Source organism: Parambassis ranga, chromosome 14 (genome assembly GCF_900634625.1).
Source record: "Parambassis ranga chromosome 14, fParRan2.1, whole genome shotgun sequence".
Taxonomy (NCBI): domain Eukaryota; kingdom Metazoa; phylum Chordata; class Actinopteri; family Ambassidae; genus Parambassis; species Parambassis ranga.
Window position 1 is genome coordinate 10,368,581 of NC_041034.1, and position 20,888 is coordinate 10,389,468.

The 20,888-nt window shown below is 40.5% G+C and overlaps 3 protein-coding genes across 7 annotated transcripts; 2 read left to right on the forward strand and 1 right to left on the reverse strand.

Annotated features, from left to right (window-relative positions):
- The first annotated feature begins 3,406 nt into the window (after window positions 1-3,406).
- On the forward strand, window positions 3,407-13,489 carry supt20 (SPT20 homolog, SAGA complex component). Of its 5 annotated transcripts, none has more exons than XM_028421948.1 (24): window positions 3,407-3,564; window positions 3,996-4,091; window positions 4,204-4,239; window positions 4,388-4,513; window positions 4,923-5,049; window positions 5,120-5,223; window positions 5,312-5,428; window positions 5,528-5,581; window positions 5,782-5,921; window positions 6,088-6,244; window positions 6,592-6,648; window positions 6,780-6,854; window positions 6,999-7,168; window positions 7,251-7,283; window positions 7,371-7,482; window positions 7,721-7,826; window positions 8,084-8,236; window positions 8,599-8,908; window positions 8,989-9,104; window positions 9,190-9,245; window positions 9,827-9,937; window positions 10,472-10,562; window positions 11,204-11,292; window positions 12,492-13,489. In XM_028421948.1, the coding sequence occupies exons 1-24, from the start codon at window positions 3,430-3,432 to the stop codon at window positions 12,633-12,635; spliced, it is 2,715 nt and encodes a 904-aa protein (XP_028277749.1). In that variant the 5' UTR covers window positions 3,407-3,429; the 3' UTR covers window positions 12,636-13,489. The 5 variants fall into 5 exon arrangements, with proteins under 5 accessions (XP_028277749.1, XP_028277751.1, XP_028277750.1 ...); XM_028421950.1 differs by having other exon boundaries at window positions 9,863-9,937; XM_028421949.1 differs by having other exon boundaries at window positions 8,992-9,104; window positions 12,492-12,635.
- On the reverse strand, window positions 13,400-15,650 carry exosc8 (exosome component 8). Its single transcript, XM_028421983.1, has 11 exons — window positions 15,591-15,650; window positions 15,220-15,256; window positions 15,048-15,111; window positions 14,884-14,957; window positions 14,763-14,808; window positions 14,557-14,662; window positions 14,418-14,463; window positions 14,236-14,332; window positions 14,006-14,126; window positions 13,819-13,925; window positions 13,400-13,626 (listed from the first exon to the last, which is right to left on the reverse strand). The coding sequence occupies exons 1-11, from the start codon at window positions 15,605-15,607 to the stop codon at window positions 13,508-13,510; spliced, it is 834 nt and encodes a 277-aa protein (XP_028277784.1). The 5' UTR covers window positions 15,608-15,650; the 3' UTR covers window positions 13,400-13,507.
- Window positions 15,651-15,941: 291 nt separating this feature from the next.
- On the forward strand, window positions 15,942-20,346 carry alg5 (ALG5 dolichyl-phosphate beta-glucosyltransferase). The gene is made up of 10 exons (XM_028421980.1): window positions 15,942-16,269; window positions 16,847-17,015; window positions 17,245-17,291; window positions 17,526-17,594; window positions 17,707-17,799; window positions 17,883-17,996; window positions 18,084-18,143; window positions 18,229-18,380; window positions 18,531-18,616; window positions 19,732-20,346. The coding sequence occupies exons 1-10, from the start codon at window positions 16,207-16,209 to the stop codon at window positions 19,845-19,847; spliced, it is 969 nt and encodes a 322-aa protein (XP_028277781.1). The 5' UTR covers window positions 15,942-16,206; the 3' UTR covers window positions 19,848-20,346.
- Window positions 20,347-20,888: the final 542 nt, after the last annotated feature.

Consider the following 20,888-nt stretch of genomic DNA (forward strand, 5'->3'; position numbering starts at 1 on the left):
CATATTGTCATGTCTGTGTGGATGTGTATCTAACATCAAGTTTGACTTTGCATAAAAAGAAGTGTTTTGCTTTTCTTACCACACACATTGGTTATATTTCAAAAAGAGTAAGCTCATTCATCTCACTGTTGCTACCGGCCAACTCTCTGTGGGTCCTTTGCTCCTCTTCCATGTGAAATCATGAGATTTTTCCTCAGCAGTGTAATCCTATACAACGAGGCCGAATAGCTCATTGTTTGGAACAAAAGCTGAGTCACAAGCTCAGTGTGCACAGTCCAGATATGCAGATATAATCCCCTCTGGACCACAACTGAACCCTATAAAGTGCATTTGGTGGCTTATGGCACTACAAAGCTGTTGCTTTTTTTACAGTTATGGAGCTAGCTTTCTGCTGTACACTTTTGAACATTTAATCTTCATCTGTGAAATTAGAATGTGGGATGATGAGAGGTGAATTTCACAGTTAATAGTGCATAAAAACGTATGTCTTATGAGAATACAAAAGAGAATATGTATTATAATTATCTGAGTGATAAATAGTAAAAAGTACATTCACTCAGTTATTGTACTTATGTGCACATTTGAGATATTTGTAATGGAGAAATTCAGTTTAATGAATCTTAATCCTTTCCAGGGTTGAATACTGGATCCTCAAATCTGCTACATTTATGTAACAGATTAAATTACTGTGTTCAATTACAGCTGCTGTCCTCATCTCTTCACTCCGGAAGGAAAAAAAAAAAAAAGCTGATGGAAACACCATCTCTCCCACAGGTCCTATGTTTATCAAGGTGAGAGAGGCAGTGGAGCATTACAGACACGCACCCTTCTAGATTTCACAATTTGTCTGCATATTCTAATGCCACAGCCCTCACTTATTATAGTGTGTGTTTTTTTTCTTTCTATTCCCCCCACAGATTATCAAGTTCATGGCAGAGCAAAATAATGACTTGCAATGTCACTGCATCTGGATAAAGCCCCACTGTCATCTCTATAAACAAAACCAGCATGGTTCTTATTGTGAAAGGCTTTTTATGGTGAGTGATCTGTCACACCTCAATGCTTTTTGGATTTGAAAGTCTCCAACAGTTTAGACTAAAAAGCCTGCTGCATATTAGTAATTATGAGCACCATTGTGTTCTTTTGTTCCCTGCAGTTTTGTCAACAATTTAGCATGTTTCAAAAGGGAAATAGTATGAGCCAGACAGCTCAGACAGTGTCAAAACTCAAAAAGCAAAAAACAAAAAAACACCAATATTATTTGGTTAGATTTAGGAAAATTCATGGTTTGGGTTAACTTCTCAAAGGAAGACACACGGTTATGAAAACTTCATTTCATTTCAAATCAACAATAATCACAATCAACACTAGGATGCATACATCCTGTGATGCATACATCCAAACTGACAGTCCATGTTCCCCTGAGGTCCTGACTCTGGATGCACATATGAAAACATATGAAGTCGTTTACAGTGCAATCAAAATGCTTACATAGACACCCCGCACAGTAAGTCTTCAGCCCTGGCCACATTGCCACCGCTGCATTGCCTGAGAGCAGCTTGGATGAGTTAAATAAATGATTGCAGATCCACATCTGCGCAACACAAAATCCTCAAATTAGAGTTCATTTGTATTGAACTGTCATATTTAATTTGTCAGGACAGAAGCATCAGCATAAGACAAATTTACACTTGATCCAAGAGTAGCTCTTAGATACATATTGAGGCCTTAAACAGTATGTTAATGTGCACAGACGTCTTCAACAATGTTAACAAAACAACATCAAAACATGCAGAGTGATTTTAAATGATCTCTTACTGACTACTGACCAAAAGAGAAAAGGGGTGATGTTAGATGCATTGTACCAGCTTGTTGCTCACCTAACTGACTGCCAAACATTTTCCCTTTCACTGTGTGCCTAGAGTCATATTTATGATCATCAAAATGGACCTTACTTCACTTTTAATATTGCATTCAGAATAACCATGCTTGGAGCAACTTAAGGAGATTAGTGTGACTCTGCTTCTTGACACACTATAAAAACCTCCAATAACACTTTCCAAATCTAGAAAGGAAGACTTATCTACAGTTGTGTCACAGTGTTGCACAGATCTCCAACTCCTTAGCTGTTCAGAAAATATGATTATTCAAACCAAGTTCCAACCAGTATACCAAAGATGTATATCAGTTCAGCATCACAGCCTGGGTCTTGGCTAAAGTTCTGGCAAAATATTAAGCTGGAGAGATCCCGTTCATCATCCAATGGGAAACAGACTTTTCCTTCCCTCCATTTCTGTATATATGCATAAAATGTTACCACATTTTTTCTATTACTGTCCAGACAGCGCTCCTGCAGTGATGCCTCATTTCTGGTCAATTGGTCACATAATACAGCTCCCTCTGGGACTGTATCATTAAGAGACATTTATTACTGAAGTAATCCAGACTAAATTAATTTGACAAAAACAAGAGAAGTGCTGGCAGCACCCGCCATTGAAATGTAACACTGAAGCAAGATTTATCATGTGTATGTGTGTGCGCGTGCATTCATGTACTGGTCGTAACTGCAACCCCACCCAGCACCTCCCTGTACTAACATAAAGGAACCACTTTTAGTGTTGAAACATTGATGTTGAGAGCATGGCAGACAGCCTGTAGTGATAAAACATCCTTGAACTGACAGTGGTTATAATCCATACATTCTTCTAACAGTATCACATCATGTCATCTTGTTATATATTAGAATTATATATTAGAATCTGCTGTGCAAATTACTGTGTGGAGACCTGAATTCGTCATACCTCTGTGTTTGCAAAGACACATTTGGAGCTGTTACAAGTTATTTTCCTCTATGTTGCTCCTGCTGGCCTGTGGCTTTCAGCCCAATTAATCTGTTGTCCTGCTCCTCCCCCTACTGTACAACAATGGCACTTCATCCAACTAGTACGTGTATATACACCATGTGCATGAGAGTCTGTGGTCTTTAGGTCTGTGTCTACATTTTTTTATGTATGGGTCTATCTATCTATTTATATGTCTATCTAAACATATCTTAGCATCCCAAATAAAGCAGACTTTTTCAGCTTCTTATAACAAGCTGTGCAGTGTTTAGATTGTTTTTCATATTTGAATACTAGTTGTCTCTAGATATGTGATAGCATACTGATTCTAAAACTTTCGTGTTTTTATATGAATGTGACTTCTACTGTTCTTTAAAGAATTTATTTAAAAAAAAAGGTAAGGGTAAAATTTAAGAGTATATTCTATGCAGATTCCTTATATCAGTATCTCTTTGCTTTATTGATCAGGTATCAAGCATCAGTTGTGAAGTGGGAGCTGATCGTGGCTCCGCCCACCACGGCTCAAACCGGAAGTTTAGCTGTTGTTGTCACACTGGAAGAAAATGGCTGCTGCTCCGACTTTTTTTCAATGAAGACACTGATATTTCAATTTCATTTAGTTTTCTTGCATTGGAGCTACAGTCGACCGCTATGCAATCTCGAAGGCAAGTCGATCCTGCTTGTGAAGACTGACGTCGCTTTGTCGGCTTGTGTCTCAGACGACGTAAGACCATTAGCGTAGCTAGTAACTTGCAGCTTGCCCACTAGGAACGGGCTAGCATGCTAACGTTAGCTATGTTAGCCTCAACGGTCAAGCATCAACGAGCTTGTTGCTATTCAGCCACTCTTGTGACTGGGCCCACAGTCATCAGAGTTTATTAACCTCAGATATCCTATTCTGTCGACTTTGGGACATGTGGTGCATGTATTTATTTAGTCCAGCATTTCAGATGTGAGCAGGTATTAAAACAACTTAAATAGATTACTTTCGCTCGTCAGTCCTCTTAGCTGTTGGTCTGTGGCATCTAATTGAGTGCCAGACATGATAACTGGCATTAGCACTGTCCTTAACAGCCTGACTGAGTGTATGTCTGTTAATCTACTTATTATCTGCGTTTGTTTTGATACTCTGCTTCCAATGCTGCTGCTGTGCAGGGTGTGAATGGTCACTCTAGAAAGGTGACAGTGTGGGGCAGAAAGGACAGCATCGTCTACCGTCACTCGCCTTGCAGCTGGCGGTGGACCACAATGGTAAATTTACTCCTGATCGTTTCATATTTCATATCTTTATATTGTAATTTGGCACTGGAGGTTTTCTTGTTAAATAATCACTTTCACTTTACACATCTTTTTCCCCCCTAAGCAACAAGTTTTGGAATATGCATTGGATCGAGCCGAGGTAAGAAGATGTGATGTCGGTCCTCTGTGTTTATGTATTTTAATAGTAAAAAAACATGCCTATTCATGTATGTGTCCAATTACTATGCCATAATCACGTTGTCTATCCCATCATCCTTTAATACTGTGTGTTATGGTTTGTTTTTCAGTACATCGTTGAAAGTGCTCGACAGCGGCCAGCCAGAAGAAGAATTTCATCTGGGGGGAGGAAGAGTTTGTATCAGAAGCTCTATGAGCTCTACATAGAAGAATGTGAGAAGGAGCCAGAATTTAAGGTTTGTTTTACAGAATTCTTACTATTGACAGCGGATTCATTGGCATATGTCAAACCTTATTTGTGTCAATCTAATAATAATGACAGAAAAAGGCAGACACTAGTTAATCAAGTTAAAGTTATCTTAATACTTATTTTTAAACATGTGTGCGCTAGTGATCTGTCAATGTCATGAAGTTGTTTATTTTATTTCCTCATAAAATGGTTTTGTTTACAGTGTTTGAAATTGAATATGCAATTGAAGTTCCCATCTGTTCCCATCTGGTCTTGCAGACATGATCGATTAAGCTTCTGTTAAAGTCTTATAAATACAGTTCCATCTAATATTTTTTTACCCTAAAAAATAACATACATATAATATTTAAAGTAAGATAATTAACTTTTTGTCTTGTTTTGCCATTGTTCTGAAGAATTTGAGGAGAAATGTGAATCTGCTGGAGAAGCTGGTGTCTCAGGAGTCTGTGTCATGTCTGGTTGTCAACCTGTACCCTGGGAATGAAGGCTATTCTTTAATGCTCAGGGGCAAAAATGGATCTGGTAAGAGTGGGTCACACAGATCCTTTCAGTTTTTTTCTGTGGCGTTTCTAATATTTGTGTTGCCTCCTAGATTCTGAAACAATCCGTCTGCCATATGAAGAAAGAGAACTGCTGGAGTACCTCGATGCCGAGGAGTTGCCTCCTATTCTGGTGGATCTCTTGGAGAAATCACAGGTGTGTGCACCAGATTTAAAAAAAAATTGTAAATTTCTCCCTTCGTTGTAATTACCATTGGCTGACAGCGACTTTGTGCATGTCCCAGGTGAACATATTCCACTGTGGCTGTGTTATAGTAGAGGTGAGAGACTATAGACAGTCTGGTAATACCAAGATACCCACCTATCAGAGCAGACATGTCCTTCTGCGGCCAACCATGCAGGTAATGTTGTCAAATACTTGCAGTTGACAGAATGACCGAATAAGTAATAACCTGCAGTTTACTGTATGATGTGTACATAATTTTACCTGATTTTACCAGACACTGATCTGTGACGTCCATGCCATGACTAGTGACCATCACAAGTGGACGCAGGTGATGGATACTATATTTTACACAGATTTTGGCACAGCATAACAAATGTATTTTTATGATTTCATGTAAGATTGATTTTGTTTTATGTAAAGTATATCTAGATATTATATGTTTTTAAGTCCGCAATCCCACCCTTGTATGCTTTAGCATGCAGCATTAGCACAGGTGTTTTCTTTTAACATTCTTTTTCCACACTTCAGGATGACAAATTACAGCTGGAGAGTCAGTTGATTTTGGCCACAGCTGAGCCTCTGTGCCTGGATCCCTCCATTTCTGTTACTTGCACAGCCAACCGCCTGCTCTACAACAAACAGAAAATGAACACTCGCTCCATGAAACGGTACACTCACACTCTCATCAGTGTTGGAGTATTTGAATTCAGTCATGCCAGGATTTATTCCTTTTTTTAAGAAATGGAGATTATGAATAGTAAAATCTGTGACTGTGTGAAGGGAACAAATGGCCTCTATCATGTTAAGGACCCATCCTTTTTTTATTCGTCACAGCTGTTTCAAGCGACACTCTAGAGCTGCACTCAACAGGCAGCAGGAGCTGTCCCATCTGCCCATGCCACCACAGCTACGACTCTACGACTACCTACAGAGGAGGAAGGAGAGGAAACCTGCTCCTGTCATAGACCTGAAGATCTCCAAGGTCGGAAATGTAAGTACATTCAGTCAATGTGTCTCAGACATTTTAAAATCATGGCAGCTGGAGTCATAGCATAGTTTTCTGAAGATATTTTGCTCATCCAAGTTCAGCAGAACTGATGAAGTTGCTAGGGGAGTGGCAAAACATCTTCAGGAAACTATGCTAGGAGTCCCATGATGATAAACTCTTGGATATCAACATCCACACAGTTTGACATACACACAAGTCTATTCATCCCAGTTACTGTGTGCCAAACTACTGTCAAAAGAATAGCTGAGAAAAATATCCTGACCTCTCTTAACTCTCACTTTTTTTCTCTGCCACTGTTGTCCTGTCTTCTCAATTATCATCACTTACAGTGTGTTGACATGTGGAAGCAGAACAACTGCCAACTAGCTGTACCGGAGGAAATCGATGTAAGTTACCCAATGTTCCTTTATAACACTGTCACCTAAACACATGAGCCAACATTATGTAAAATCCACTCAGCTCATCTGGCAGCTGCAGTGCAGACCAACCCATTTGGTGCATGTGTTGGTTTCTTTAGGTGGAAAAATACGCTGTGGTTGAGAAATCTTTGCAGCTGGAGGACTCTCAGCCCACTGTGATCTGGCCTGCTGAGGTAAGTATGGCTGGAGCATTAACTCTTCATGACAGCACACATCAATATTTGCATCAGAAAGTGCATGAGTAGTATTTTTGTTGGATTTAAAAAAAATAATAATAGAATTTATGCCCCGATTTTTTTATTTTTATTTTTTTTCAGGCGGTCGTGGATGACTACACATTTGAGTGTGAGGTTGGGGGCCAAGCTCAGAGGACCAAGGTGTCTATTTTTCAGTCAATGGGGGACCCCCTTGTGTATGGGAAGATTTACTGTGCTAAAGAGCCAAAAGCAGAGGAGGACAGCACAGATCTGAAGCTCATACATCCCCCGTAAGGACACTCAAGACAAGTGTATATCAACAAATGTTACAGTGCCACCATGAGTGATTCCATTTGTCTATATCATTCACAGTTTCCTCATAGGGTCAAAGATAGATGCAGACCGGTGAGTCTAATTAATGGCTTTTATGCATTCACAAATATTAGCAATATGCTATATTTTGAGAGAGTGACACATTTTTTAATTTTATAGGTTTCTTACTCAGTACAAAGGAGTGTATGAAAGAGATGTGAAGTGTCAGGTCAAAATGTCCCATAACTCAGGCAACGTGGGACAGGGGCCTCCCTCCCCCAGCAAAGATGAGGTAAGTACTGTTCGCTTCACTCATACTGTTGAACGTTTTTGCTCTGTGGTGGAGTGGCGACCTGTTCAGGGTGTACCCTGCCTCTCACCTGTAGATAGCTCTGACAGGCTCCAGTCCCCTCCCCTGGGACCCTGTATAACAGGACAAAGCAGGTTCAGAAGATGGATGGATGTTGAACGAATTGAGGCATTGACTTGGTGCACTATGGCTAACAAACGGGTTTAAATCTCATCCACAGGGTGATGGCATTTCTCCTCTGGTCCAAACATCTGTATTGGGAAAAGGGGTCAAGCACCGACCACCTCCCATTAAACTGCCTTTAGGATCAGGTAGCAGCTCCTCAGGTACTTCTGCTGCTTTTGACAAAGAACTGTACCAAAGTTCCTCCTCACCCAGAAAGGGGGAGTTTGTAGGAAAATGATGTCATTGAATATGATACTTTGCTTAACATTCTTATGTTATAAGTTATTATATATTTATTACAATATTATATATTTTAAATCTGAAATTATAAAGTGATGTTAAAAAGTGCAATCAAATCTGCTCCTAGTCATCACATTTTTAAAAACACAACATATCCTAATTGATGTTTTCTTTTCAGGTAATCCATATAGTTCACAAACTAGTGGTCTACTTAAGTGTCCTACGCCCCCTCTGCCCAAAAGCCAGTCTCTGAACAGGAAGCACTCTGTGGAGCTGGGCCAAGTGGGCCTTTTGTCGCCCGCCTCCCTTTCCCCTATGGGCTCAACACAAAGTGAGTACAGCCGAGTCCAGCTAACTTTTAAGCTGCTTGCTTTCATCAAGCTGTCAGTTCCAGGTCTCGGTATTTGTCTGACAAAATCAGATAAATTACCTTGACAAGAGTCCAGGCCTGTGGAAAAACATTTTAAAGAGCATAAAACTACAGGGACATATCAGGAAGTGGACAGCATACAAAATATTGCAACACCACATGCACTTTTCTCTGTAGTATTAAGTATACTAAGGAAAACCAGCTGACACAAAAGTTTCTATTTAGCTCAGAAGCATTGCTAATGAAGCAATGTTGACACCCCTGCAAATTAAAGGCATCATCACTGAAAAGTATCTTGTGTTGCCTCACTTTTCTCCCACAAGGATCGGGGACCCCCAAGCCATCAACACCCACGCCCACCAACACGCCATGTTCGACTCCACATCCCACCGACTCCCTCCCTGCTCCTCTTTCTGTGACCCCTACCCCATCAGACCCTTCTCTGGTTCAGAGCCAGTCGCAACCCGCCCTCCTCACGCCTTTCGCCCAGCAGCCACTGGCCCTAAGCCAGCCCCTGCCTGTCATGACCATTCCCCTGCCCACCATGGGTACGTCCATCACCACAGGAACCACGTCGTCGCAAGTGATGGCCAATCCAGGGCTCAATTTCATCAATGTGGTCAGCTCTGTCTGGTAAGAAAATAAATGGCCTCATTGCCACACTCTTAACTGTCACAGCCACTTTTCATAATGATCTTGTGCTGTTTGTGTAGCAGTCCTCAGACTTTGATGAGTGGTTCCAACCCCATGCTGGGTCCAGGCCTTAACCTGAGTGGAATCCTGCCACCTGGAGGGCTAATGTCCACCATGCAGTCTGCAGCCCAGGCTGGTAAGAGATTTATTTTGCTTCCTACGCTACTAACAAGTTATTGTACAGAAATGAGGTTAATTACTTTTTTCTCTTTGTTCTCTAGGGAGTCCTTTTGGCCTGAACAGCAGTGCTGGGTTGAGACCACTAAATCTACTGCAGGTATGACTCCGTACCAGTTATTGTGTAAAACTATAAGGAGCATGCGTTGGATATTGTTTGGTGTGATAACCCTTTCCTTATCCTCACCTGTGTCCCCGCACCTGAAATAGTGATGTATGAGTCTGTGGTGCAGCCTAACCTCACACTTCCTTTTCCTGCCCCTCATTGCTAATGAAATATTGGTGATCACCCCTATTAAAGCTTGTCTGGCACCACAAAGGTGCTCTAACTGACTACTCATCATGATGGCATTATTGCCATCTCTACCTCTTAACAAAGGCCTTTGCTATATGGAATAGTGGCAGTAAACACAATTTATAACTACAGGAAGACTACTGCCTGTGCTATTCCCTATTATAGCCTTCTGTAATTATGATATTCTGATAGTGGTAATAGTCTGTGTTGATTGCTTTGTTAACTCTCCTGTTTCCTTCTTCCTCTTTTTCACTTACATGTGCATTATTCCTTTCCCTCTGCCTTTCCTTTTCCCGTATCCTACCCATCCTTGTCTTCATATTCCCTGTGTTTTTACTCCCCCCCACTTTTTTGTTTGTTGGTGTGTCTGTATTTTGCATCTCCAGATCCCCACTGGTCCTCTCATCTTTAACTCTCTGCAGCAGCAGCAGCTACCCCAGTTTTCTCCCCAGCAGAGTCAATCAGCCACCTCCAGTCCTCAACAGCAGGGGGAGACGGTGAGACATTTTTAATCAGAGTATAGATGAATTTTGTCCATGTTTGCACCATATAAGTTTTCAACATGATTGCACGTCAAAATAACAGGAAGTCTACACAGACACATCTGAAAAACATAAAATGTTGGGAGATCCAACATTCATCACAGAGTTTCAGAAAAAGCCAGATGTACAAAGGATGCTCACAAAAAACAAACTTGGCTTTAATGCAAGGAAAAGAAAACATTTGGGTGACCCTGCTAAAGCCCAGACTTGAGCCACAATGGAAAATCTGAATATCTGACAGCTGTCGAGACTTTTCATCGTACAAGAGCAGGTTTTAACAAATCTGTGAGGAATAGTGGGAGAAATGCCCAGAATGGAGGAAAAGCTGTAACCACTGCCAAAATACTTCTCAGTTTCCTCGTTTTTTTTTTTCCGTTTTTGTCTGGGTCATCTTTGCCACTTACAACAGATGTAACTTCTACAAGTTTGTTTTTTGCAACTTTTTCTTAAGACGAGCTGGATAAATAAGTTTTTTCTTTATTTTTTTAGAGTGACCAAGGGTCTGATCAGAGTTTAGGAAACCAGCAAACGGCTGTCATCAACCTGGGAGTCGGAGGCTTCATGTCTCCACAGGCAGCAGGTACAAGCCACACACACGGACAGAAAGATACACATTAAAACCACTGCATTTCTCTTCATTCAGTCTTGTAACTTGTTTCCAAACAGAATGACACCATTACACTAACTAGTACTAATGAGATAAGATTTACTAATGTATTCATAATTGTAATTATTGTTCATTCAGACTCGGGCTGTAACTATACACAATCATTTTACTGAAGTTAGCTTTTGTTCCTCTATGGAGCATTTAACAACTGACAGGAGAGACTCAACTTCCCCTTCTTCTCTGCTACATTCTCTTTTTTTTCTTTTTTCCTCTGTTGTATTTTGCCCCCACCCTTTTGTTCTTTCCTCTCACACTGTCTCCCTGTTCATTCATTCCTTTCTGATTCATTCAATTCCTGCATTTTTCCCATCATCTGCTTTTTACAAATCTCCCTGGACATGGTCATTTCCCTGTGGCTCCGTCCTTTTTACCTATCTGTCTTTCTTTATTTAATTTCTCTTGTTGGCATCGCCCCTTTATTCCCCCCCGCCATGTCCCCCTTTCACCCATACATGTTTTTTCTCTCATCATACTACATCCCATCTTCTGCTTCTCTCCTTCTTGCCATCACATCCTTCCCTCTGGGGCTCCCTGTCTCCCTCCTCCCCCCTTAGTGCTGTCCCAGTTGGGCTGTGGGCTGGACGGGTCTGGGCCCCCGCTGCCTTCTCCAAGGCTTCAGCAGCAGCACCAGCCACAGATCCAAGTAATACAGCAACATTAACATCCATATACACATACAAGTTTATGTGAGCTAAACACAGACACAAGATTCATCAGCCAACTGTCCATGCCTTTATTTAGCAGGCAGGTGTATGTTGTGCTATACTTTAAATTAAAACAAAATACTTAGTTAAATTAAGTGTAGTTAAATATAAAGATGATGAGTTTAGTATTTTTATCAGACCTGAGTAAAATTGAGATCATTCTTTTCCAAGCAATAGTGTGTTGTATGTCACAGTAAAGGCATATCTTATGGCCCCAATGGTGCTGAATCCTTACAACTATTTTAACACATCAAAACCAACCTGCTATTGGATCTTAAATCTTTCATTAAATTATACAATATATGCTAAAGGAACATTGTTTTTACTAATTGAAATTGTTTGATCTCAGGTCTGATTTTCATTTCTTCAATCCTCCTCCACATTTTTCGTCGTAGATCCACATCATTCTCTCCATCATGTGTTGTATGTTTGGTGAATATGTTGTTTGATAAAGACCACAGTAGTCCAGAACAACTTCTCCCAGCAACCCACAGTGCTTGTGACACTTCCAATGGCAGCAACTAACAACGTGTTGAACTGGGAGGCATGTTTTTTTTACATGGCACTTAGCTGGAAAGGGTCTGAATTATTGTCTTTGGCAACACACTGAATACAGATGCTGACTGTCTTGAGATAGAGGTGTTACACTGAAAGCATGACAAAAGAGTTTTTGTCGCCCAGTTGAAGTTGTTAATTTACTCTGAGCAGAAAGCACGGCCGCTAAGCTGCATGTTTTCCGAGAACACAGCCAATAATTTGTGTCTCCAGAAGCCACTGGTGCTGCTTGACTGTATCTACCTCACCCCCACCCCCAACCTCCCCCAAATCGTTGTCTCTTCCTCTCCTTCCCTCCCTCTCTGCAACCCATTAACCACTCTTCTGTATTTCTCCGCACACTCCTCTTGTATGTTGTATGTACCAGGCTTTAGTTCAGCTTGACTAACCAATGCCACTTCTATGACGCATAGTGTTATGAAGATGAAGAATTTGAGTGAGGGAGGCTGCTCAAAACCTGTGCCAGTTAACCATACTGCAGATGCGTAAACCTACTGGCAATCTTTTTGCTGCGTTTATTAATTTATTTGAAGTAACAAACTGAAATCTGATTTTTGTTTCCATCTTTTTTTTCATGAAACAGTTGCAATTCTTGCACCAAATGCAGCAGCAGCAAATGGCTATGGGAGCAGCAGCTCCTCAGGGGGGAGCACCACGGCAACATACCGCCAGCCAACCAAGAAGTAAGAGGAAGAGGAGCACACCGCAGCCCCTCCCTAAGTCATGACAGACTAAAATCACACTAAAACCCCTGTCCTCCCAACTACACAAGGACGTGAATGATCCATACTGTGCTCTTTGTCTGCCTCACTGTGGAGACGAAAAAGACTTTTTTGTCCTTTCTGTTTGTCTTTTTCTAGCTGACAAGTTTGTATGTAATGATTGTCAGAGGTTTTGGAGAACCAAAACTGTGTTCATCATTAAGGATGGGGTTTTTAGAACAGGTAGCCCTAAACTTATAGAACCTTACGGATATTTTTTGAGATGAAACAAAAGAAGATGGTTCTTGTAGGTTGTGGGCTTCTACAAAAACAGAAAGACTTTTCTTCATGAAGGCCCTGTGTCTGAGAGGATCATGAATGCACATTCTCAGAAGGGTACCTGACGAGGCTGCCTGATCCTCCTGCCTCCGTTTGGTTGACCCCGGTAGAAACTGCCCTTTAAGGATAGATCCCAGCTGAGCTTGTTGACACCAAATCCTCCATATAACCATTACATGTGAAAATGCAAATCTGATCTTGGCTTAGTGCCTGGGGGCAGATCTCTACCTCTCAGTCTGTTGAAAGTCTTTCTTCTGTTAGCAGTCCCGGCACAGGGCTCAAAACAAGATTTCAAGATCAACATGCAAGATGGCGTACCTGCTTTTGTACAGCACATTTTCAAAAGGCATTTCCTTTTAATTAGTTCAGGAGCCATGAGCGTATTCTTACAAGACATCAACCCAAGAGTGAGTGTGTGCGTGTGTGAGAGACATTTCTGGACACTGAGAAATAATTTTTTTAAGCAGTCTTTGTCAGCAGTTTTATTGTTATTAAAAAAAGAATATATATTGACAGTGGAAAATACAGCTTTTAGATAAAAGGCGTTGTCTGAGACTCTTTAATGCATTGTCTTAACACTTAGTATAACTTTGTCAATGAGTTTTTGGATCTCTCTCTGTCGCACTGTTGCTCGGCTGATACACTCCTGTAGCTTCTCTCCCGACAGTGATGTCCCACCTGAGCCACAAGGAAAAATGGTTTGCAGCTTTAACGATTTGTATTTTGTTCAGTGACGCTCATTTGCAGCATGATGCTACTCATGTATGCTATATTTTTGAGTTGCTAATGGGTTTCTCTCAGATATCAAAAAGAAACTACCCTCCTGCCAAACATCTACACAGTGAGAGTGCAGAATCAATATAGACTGACCTGGTTTGTGTACAGAGCAGAGTCGATCTTCCTCATCTGTCACCACAGTGAGCTGTGCTGTCGACAGAACCTCCTCCTCTGCTGTTGGGTCTACAATCAGTATGGAGCTGCACAGAGAGCACACCAGGTTTAGAAATGATATGACCGTACTACAGTGAATTTTTATTCTGATGAAAAAAAAACTTACTGATCAAAGACACAAAAAGAGGCACCAACTGGATGTTTGTGAATATGGAGCCCATGTCTCTTTTCTAAATTCACCTCCGGTGTACATGTCTCTTGGTTGATGGTGATTTCTGGGAGTTGTGCTGTCGGACACAGGGACAATGTAAATATACAAAATAAGCACAACTTACTAAAAATTACAAGTAAAAATGTGACAAATTGTAAATTCTGTCACAGTTTTTAAGCTCATACTGTTTTTCAGGGCAGCCAGCAGGGCAATGATACATGCATCCAGAATGTTCCCATCATAGTCGAGACACATCATATCACAGTAGAGCACCCAGCAGAGCTACAAGCAGAATAGGCAGACTTGAGTAACTACAACCCAACATTGATCACCAGTTAACATCAATATATGTGCATGTTGGATTTACCTTTCCTCTCTCAATGCACAAGTCCTCTGTCTTTATCACTTCAGAGCTGCAACATCCACATAAACAAAAACTTTATAGAAGCAGTGGCAGGCACGTCTACTGTTGATAATTCATCAGTGTGTATCAAATTCTATCACACCTTTCTATCACATCTGCTATGAACTGGCTGGCAGCCTGGGCCTGCTCTCCCGGTGGGCCTGGCCGAAACCTCGAGGAGCACAGAGGTGGCAGGTCCACGTTGGGCACTAAAATCAGACACAACAGGTGGAAACACCAAAATAAGCACCACTATTCATTGTCATATGGCAGCTCAGAGAGAGATACATATATAAACCCTCAACTTACCAATGTAACCTTTGTCAGGTGCCTCCACTGTAGGGTTTGCCAGCTCCTGCAGATGAGGAAGCAATCAGTGAACATTTATTTATCAACATTTAAAATAAGGTTTGTGTTCTGGAGAATTTACTGCTTTGATTCCACAGATAATTGTGGTGTTTCCCATCTTCACCAGGGCTGAGCCATCTGCTGTGGATATGGACCCTTAACAGGAAAAACATAACACCGTGTATAATAAATAAAATACAGTAAGACTAAAAATATACAGTGGTGAAAACAAGACCTTTTACTCACCTATATTCAGTGTCGTGGTTCTGAAATCAAACAGCTCCCTTCCATCTGGGCGACAGTTTTCTTTCTGAAAAGAAACCGTTTAAATGTTATAGTTCAATTAATGAATCTGGGTATACAATATAAATATGTTAAGTTATGTCCACTGTGGGCTGAATGCGTGTTTACCACTAACCAGAAAGCTTCTGTGGTACTCCAGAGGCTCAGCAGTCCTACAGATGTGTATAAATTATCAAGTAAGAAAAGTGATGACACTAATAAGTTACTGTGATCAGACTAACCCTAACTAATAAACAGATAAATAATGCCTTTAAGAAAACTATTTAAATATACATGGTGACCTTAAGTACAGCACTGGATACCCATGGTGAGAATTACGCTGTTAAAGATTACCAATACGAAGCGTATATTAATAATGTATACCTTGTTAACGCAATCAATAATCAGAACCAGCATAACACTAACGTTAAGTTTATTTCAAAGCTGAAAATAACTTAACTAAAAACCGGTATTTATGTTCACAAAAACTAATTTGTATAATCTTACTTGAAACCAGCCGCCATGATGTTTTGTTTAACCACGTGGGTTTGAGTTACGCACTACGGAAGCCAGTAGAGGAAAGCGCGCAGGCGCAATTGCACCTAGAGAAATATTGCTTGCAGCATTTTTCTCTTCTGACATATGCTGCTCCAAACTGTCGTTTCTATGCTTAACATGCGTAATTGAGCGTCAATAAAAGTGGGCCTGTTCTGTGATATGTATGCAAATAATTTGAACCTTTTGTTGTTTATTAGTTTTAAATTACCCTCCGTCATTCCCATGCCTAACCGCTGGATGGCGCTGTCCGTGTCGCTGCAGGCTTTTCTGTGTTCTCTTGTGTCAAAGGCTAAACTGATGATGTGTCGAGAAACAGCAGGCACTTCCGCGTCGCCGTTGTGTTTAGTTGTGATTGGAAGTGGAGTTCAGTGAACTGCCCACAGAGTAATGAACATATTACTGTTATTTAGCGCTCCTCAATTCTAAACAACATTGGAAGCTTGTACGTATTGTAAGGCAGACTCGAAGCATCTAGACACGACGCACATTAAGGAAAAAAGGAAGCTAGCTTTTTAGCTAGCCTCTGTGATTGGTGGTCAGTGGCTGCAGGGTGTCTTGATGGAAAATGGATTTCCTCTGTGAAATAGTTCAAGCTCTCGTCGCATTAGCAGTTCTGGGTTTGATTGTGGTAAGTAGTTATGACACTTAGAACTGCGTTGTTGTTGTATTTGTTCTCGATATTTGTGTTAGCAAGTGATTGGTGTCAATAATGCGAAGGTAAAAGCTGTTCAAATGTTTTCCACCCACTGTTTGACAGTAAGAGTGACTGTGGATTTCCTGTCTTTTTCCTTGTCTTTGAGTGTTACAGTCTTATTCTGTTTGTTCATTAATCATACGATAATTACATTGTTTGCTTTCCAAAGCAACCACAGCAATCTGCTTTAACGAGAAAGAGAGAATTCTCAGAAGTAGTAAAATCTGCCATAATTTAAGGTGATTAAATTTAATTGTGCTAAACATATCACATGAGGAATCAAGCTAACCTAACACTATTATAGCATAAGTTGCAAAGAAGAAAAAAAAGCAAAACAATTAACCATGACACTAGAAGTGGTCTCATTCCTAATGAGGTTAACGTTAAGATTGCCAAACCATGTAGAATCTTTGATATAGTATTGCAAATGTTCTCAATTCATTCCTGTTCATCACTCCTGAGAGCAGGAGTAACCAGAGCACCATTCTTGTATTTCCCCTGTTATGTTTAGGTGTTTTTAGTAGCACATTTATCTGCTGGAATGGCAAACCTGACACGCCACGAAAAGGAGAAATACTTCCTCACTGCCTCAGGAGAGAAGGAGCTCTTCCCTAGCCTCCATGATCCTCATTCAAGGGAGCTCTCTGTGGTGATCCCAGCCTACAACGAGGAGCTCCGGAGTAAGCAATACTAGATTATCTGTAGAAATATCTGCACATCAGTTTGAATGCTGATGATAAAGAATTCCATTGAGTAATCCCCTGTGAATAAAATGCACTGTAGTAAATTAAACCTGAATTGTGGTGCAGTAAATTGACCTCTAGAAGCAGAGTTACCATACCATAATCCTCTCCTCTCAGTTGTCATGTCTCCTGCCATTAAAAAGTTTGTTGCTATGTGTCATTTCAGTGCCTGTGATGTTGGATGAAGCTCTGGAGTACTTGGAAAACAGACAGGCAAGCTGAACATCTACTGGACAGTGTTAAATTCAGTCTTAGTGATACGTTTATTGTATTCACAAGTCTTAATTTAATCAATGCTCTCCAAAGAATAGCTGCTTAAATAAATGGGAGCTTCCTCTGCCAGCTAGAATGGATGAATGTTACTCTCAAAGCTACCAGTAGGTGGCAACACTTACATTAAAAAGACATGTTGTGACACAAATGCTGCATGTTCTTTACTCACTGCAGAAACAAAACCCTTCTTTCACCTATGAGGTCATCGTGGTTGATGATGGCAGCAAAGACAAAACAACAGAGGTAACATTTTAAACAGGTTCTAGGAATATGTTCTATTTTAGCTTACTCCATTTTAAAGTTATGTCAGTAAAGGTTTGTTTTGTAAGTGAAGATTGTTGTTGTTCCCTGACAGGTTGCTATGCAGTACACTAGGAAATACAGTACAGACAAAGTGCGGGTCCTAACACTTGTGCAAAACAGGGGGAAAGGAGGAGCTGTGCGGATGGTGAGAATATACAGTGTCAAAATCTAGCACATATCTAATATAGATTTAACTGTTTTATTTTAAAATGTATTCCTGTCTTTTAGGGAACGCTAAGTTCCAGAGGGAAATTTATTCTGATGGCAGATGCTGATGGAGCCACAAAGTTTGCTGACATTGAGAAAGTGGAGGCTGGACTTCACAACCTCAACCCTAAACCGGTGTGGTGCTGTTTGCTTTTTGTTGTGTTGCATACATAGATTAATAGAACTGTGTTGACGCTCTAAACATGTCTCTGTTATATTTAGGAGAACATGGGAATTTCTTGTGGTTCCAGAGCTCACCTAGAAAAAGAGTCTGTTGCTCAGGTAATTGTTTTATTGTTGTATTCTTAAAAAAGTTTTGCAAATTGTGTCATTCTAACCATTTAATACTCATGTTGCTTCTCTGCAGCGATCTCTGTTTCGTACCTTCCTTATGTATGGCTTTCACTTCCTGGTGTGGTTCTTTTGTGTGAGAGGGATCAAGGACACTCAGTGCGGCTTCAAACTTTTCACACGTGAGGCTGCACTCAAGACCTTCTCCTCTCTTCATGTAGAGCGATGGTAAGGAAGTATACTCCACCACTGACATGATTTGCAATGTTAATTAGCTATATGACATATTTTTATTGTTGTGAAAGTGATTTTATTTAGTTTGACAGCAGAAAAAACTGGCACACATGGTAACGTTATTTGTTGTCTTTCTTTACATAGGGCATTTGATGTTGAACTCCTGTATATTGCCCAGTGTTTTAAAATCCCCATAGCAGAGGTGGCAGTCAACTGGACTGAAATAGAAGGTAGGTTTTAATGGAAAATGTGGACATGTGTCTTCTCACTGTGCCACTTATCTGAGCCTCCATAAATATTTCTTGTGTGTGTGCGTGTGAAAGTCAACAATTGGTTTATTGTGCTTTTTTTCCTTGAGTTATTCAGTGTTGTAATTTTCTGTTGTTGGAACTTGTACATTCAGGTTCAAAAATATTTCAACAATGGTATGTTTTTTTTGCATTTGGGCTCTGTACAACACCATAGAGTGAAGTCAAGAAATTCTGCTTTAATTCAAGGGTTCTGACATTAACCAATTTAGGAATTGTGGGCAATTGTTAGACGCAAACATGGATGAAAATCCTTTGCAGTCAATGAGTCTGAAGTCTGGAACCCGTAGACATGACCAAATGCTGAATTTCATGCAGCTGCCTTCAGCTTCATCTTGTTTGTCGCTGATAAGATTGAGGGCAGAAAGTGAAAAGCATGCCCTAGTAGGTTAAGATCAGGTGACTGATTTGGTCAGTCAATTTCTTTGCCTTGAGTAACACTTGGGTAGAGCTGTCGCTGTATGTTTTGGGTTATTATCCATCCGATTTAAAAAGCATAAAGGTTTTGCAGCATTTGGCTGAATCTGAGCAGAGAGCATAGCAGTGAACAGCAGTGACCATGTTCCATTGGGAGACATGCTCATGCCACAACACTGCCTGTTGACTGACCAAAGGCAAAAATCAGAACCACCTCTTTGACCTTTATGTGCTTGAATATCAATGGAGTAATGAGAGGACAGGCCACACCTGATGTGCAGTGCAACTACAACTCTTTTGCTGTTGAATCTGGTGGTGTACAGAGGCTAAATGCCAAAACACTTATCCTTGTTTCAATAGTTATGAACCTGACTGTATCAGTGTATCTTTGTGTAAGCTGTCAGTGCTTCGGTATATGTACAAAGCTGCTTACCTAAGCCTCCCTGGTGTTTCTGTGAGAATCTTTCTTGTTATTATAGGGCCATAAAATGCAAAAATTCCCAATGAATAAAGTATTTCTATTCTATTCTATATAAATGTCAGCAGACTGGCATTTTTCCATTATTTGTCTTTTAAAAATGTCAGTTGAAAATTAAGTTCCTGTGTGTTTGCTCTGCTAGGGTCCAAGCTGGTCCCATTTTGGAGCTGGCTGCAGATGGGACTGGACCTGGTTTTCATTCGCCTGCGCTACATCACAGGAGCCTGGAAACTGCAGTCATCACATAAGACTGATTAGCCAATCAGACGAGCCCCTTGTGTCACAGAAACAGCCTGTGATAGGGCATCAAGCCTTTGGCTGGGGTGGCATTACAACTGTGTCTATCATTTGTTGCAAACAACAACAACAAAGTCTGAGTCCTTTCCAGAGATTAGTGGACGTCCAGCAATGACACAGTTGTGGCTTCCTCACAGTCCTGCCTTGTTTTATGTGGACACTGGCTTGTTATGGCCACTGTTACACATACACTTCTGTTGCCACAGCTTACAGAATGTCTGTATGACTGATCCATGTGCTAAGTTACTTCATGTATTTGTGATGCCCAATCAGATAGTGAAGCATCTGATAATCTGTCATGATTATCACAGCAAGAATGAGTGTGAGATTATCAAAGGGAAAAGGATTTTATTTTGAAGGAAACATGGTTGTGGTTTTGATGTACTGGATGACTTGAACCAAAATAAAAGTAAAAGCAGTCACTGATTTATGATTTGATAATAAATATTTACTAACTAGCCGGAGCTGCAGCAAGTTGTTGATTACTTTAATCAGTTTAGACTATTGATTAATCATTTAAATCATCTTCAAATTTGAGGTTATTTATAAAATATGCCCTTTTTCTGGGTAATTAGACAGAAAAAAATCGAATGTCTCATCTTGCAGCTACTTGATGGTGTGGGGGTGCATCACCTAAAACCAGTCGCCATTGTTAAATAACCTCATAATCTACCAGATTAAATAAAATAAAGAGATAAAATAAATATCAGAAATCTTAATAATCAAATTTATTTTTGCTGTTTACTATTTGGATTAAACTGCTGGAAACCTCAGAGTTATCTGGAATCAGCTTCACACTTTCACGGTAATTACGCCTGAAAGAAAATGGGACACTTTTACGTTATTTATGGGATTATATTCCATCACTTTGTTTGTATCCTAACCCTCATGTGGACGTGCTGGAAAGAGTCCAGCTAGCGTTTTTGCGGTCTGAGTAAATGAACTTTAATAGTGCTGTGTTCTTATGCAAGCCTGAGGTCTAGGGCTCGCGCTGATGTGGAT

Coding starts and splice junctions, on each gene's coding strand:
- supt20 (XM_028421948.1), top strand. CDS start 3,430: ATGAAGACACTGATATTTCAATTTCATTTAGTTTTCTTGCATTGGAGC. Junction 5,224..5,311: donor ATCTCTTGGAGAAATCACAG/GTGTGTGCACCA, acceptor TGCATGTCCCAG/GTGAACATATTCCACTGTGG. Junction 9,105..9,189: donor GCAGTCTGCAGCCCAGGCTG/GTAAGAGATTTA, acceptor TTTGTTCTCTAG/GGAGTCCTTTTGGCCTGAAC.
- exosc8 (XM_028421983.1), bottom strand. Junction 14,663..14,762: donor ACCTGACAAAGGTTACATTG/GTAAGTTGAGGG, acceptor GTCTGATTTTAG/TGCCCAACGTGGACCTGCCA. Junction 13,926..14,005: donor TCTTTTTGTGTCTTTGATCA/GTAAGTTTTTTT, acceptor CTCTCTGTGCAG/CTCCATACTGATTGTAGACC.
- alg5 (XM_028421980.1), top strand. CDS start 16,207: ATGGATTTCCTCTGTGAAATAGTTCAAGCTCTCGTCGCATTAGCAGTT. Junction 16,270..16,846: donor CAGTTCTGGGTTTGATTGTG/GTAAGTAGTTAT, acceptor TGTTATGTTTAG/GTGTTTTTAGTAGCACATTT. Junction 17,997..18,083: donor ACAACCTCAACCCTAAACCG/GTGTGGTGCTGT, acceptor TGTTATATTTAG/GAGAACATGGGAATTTCTTG.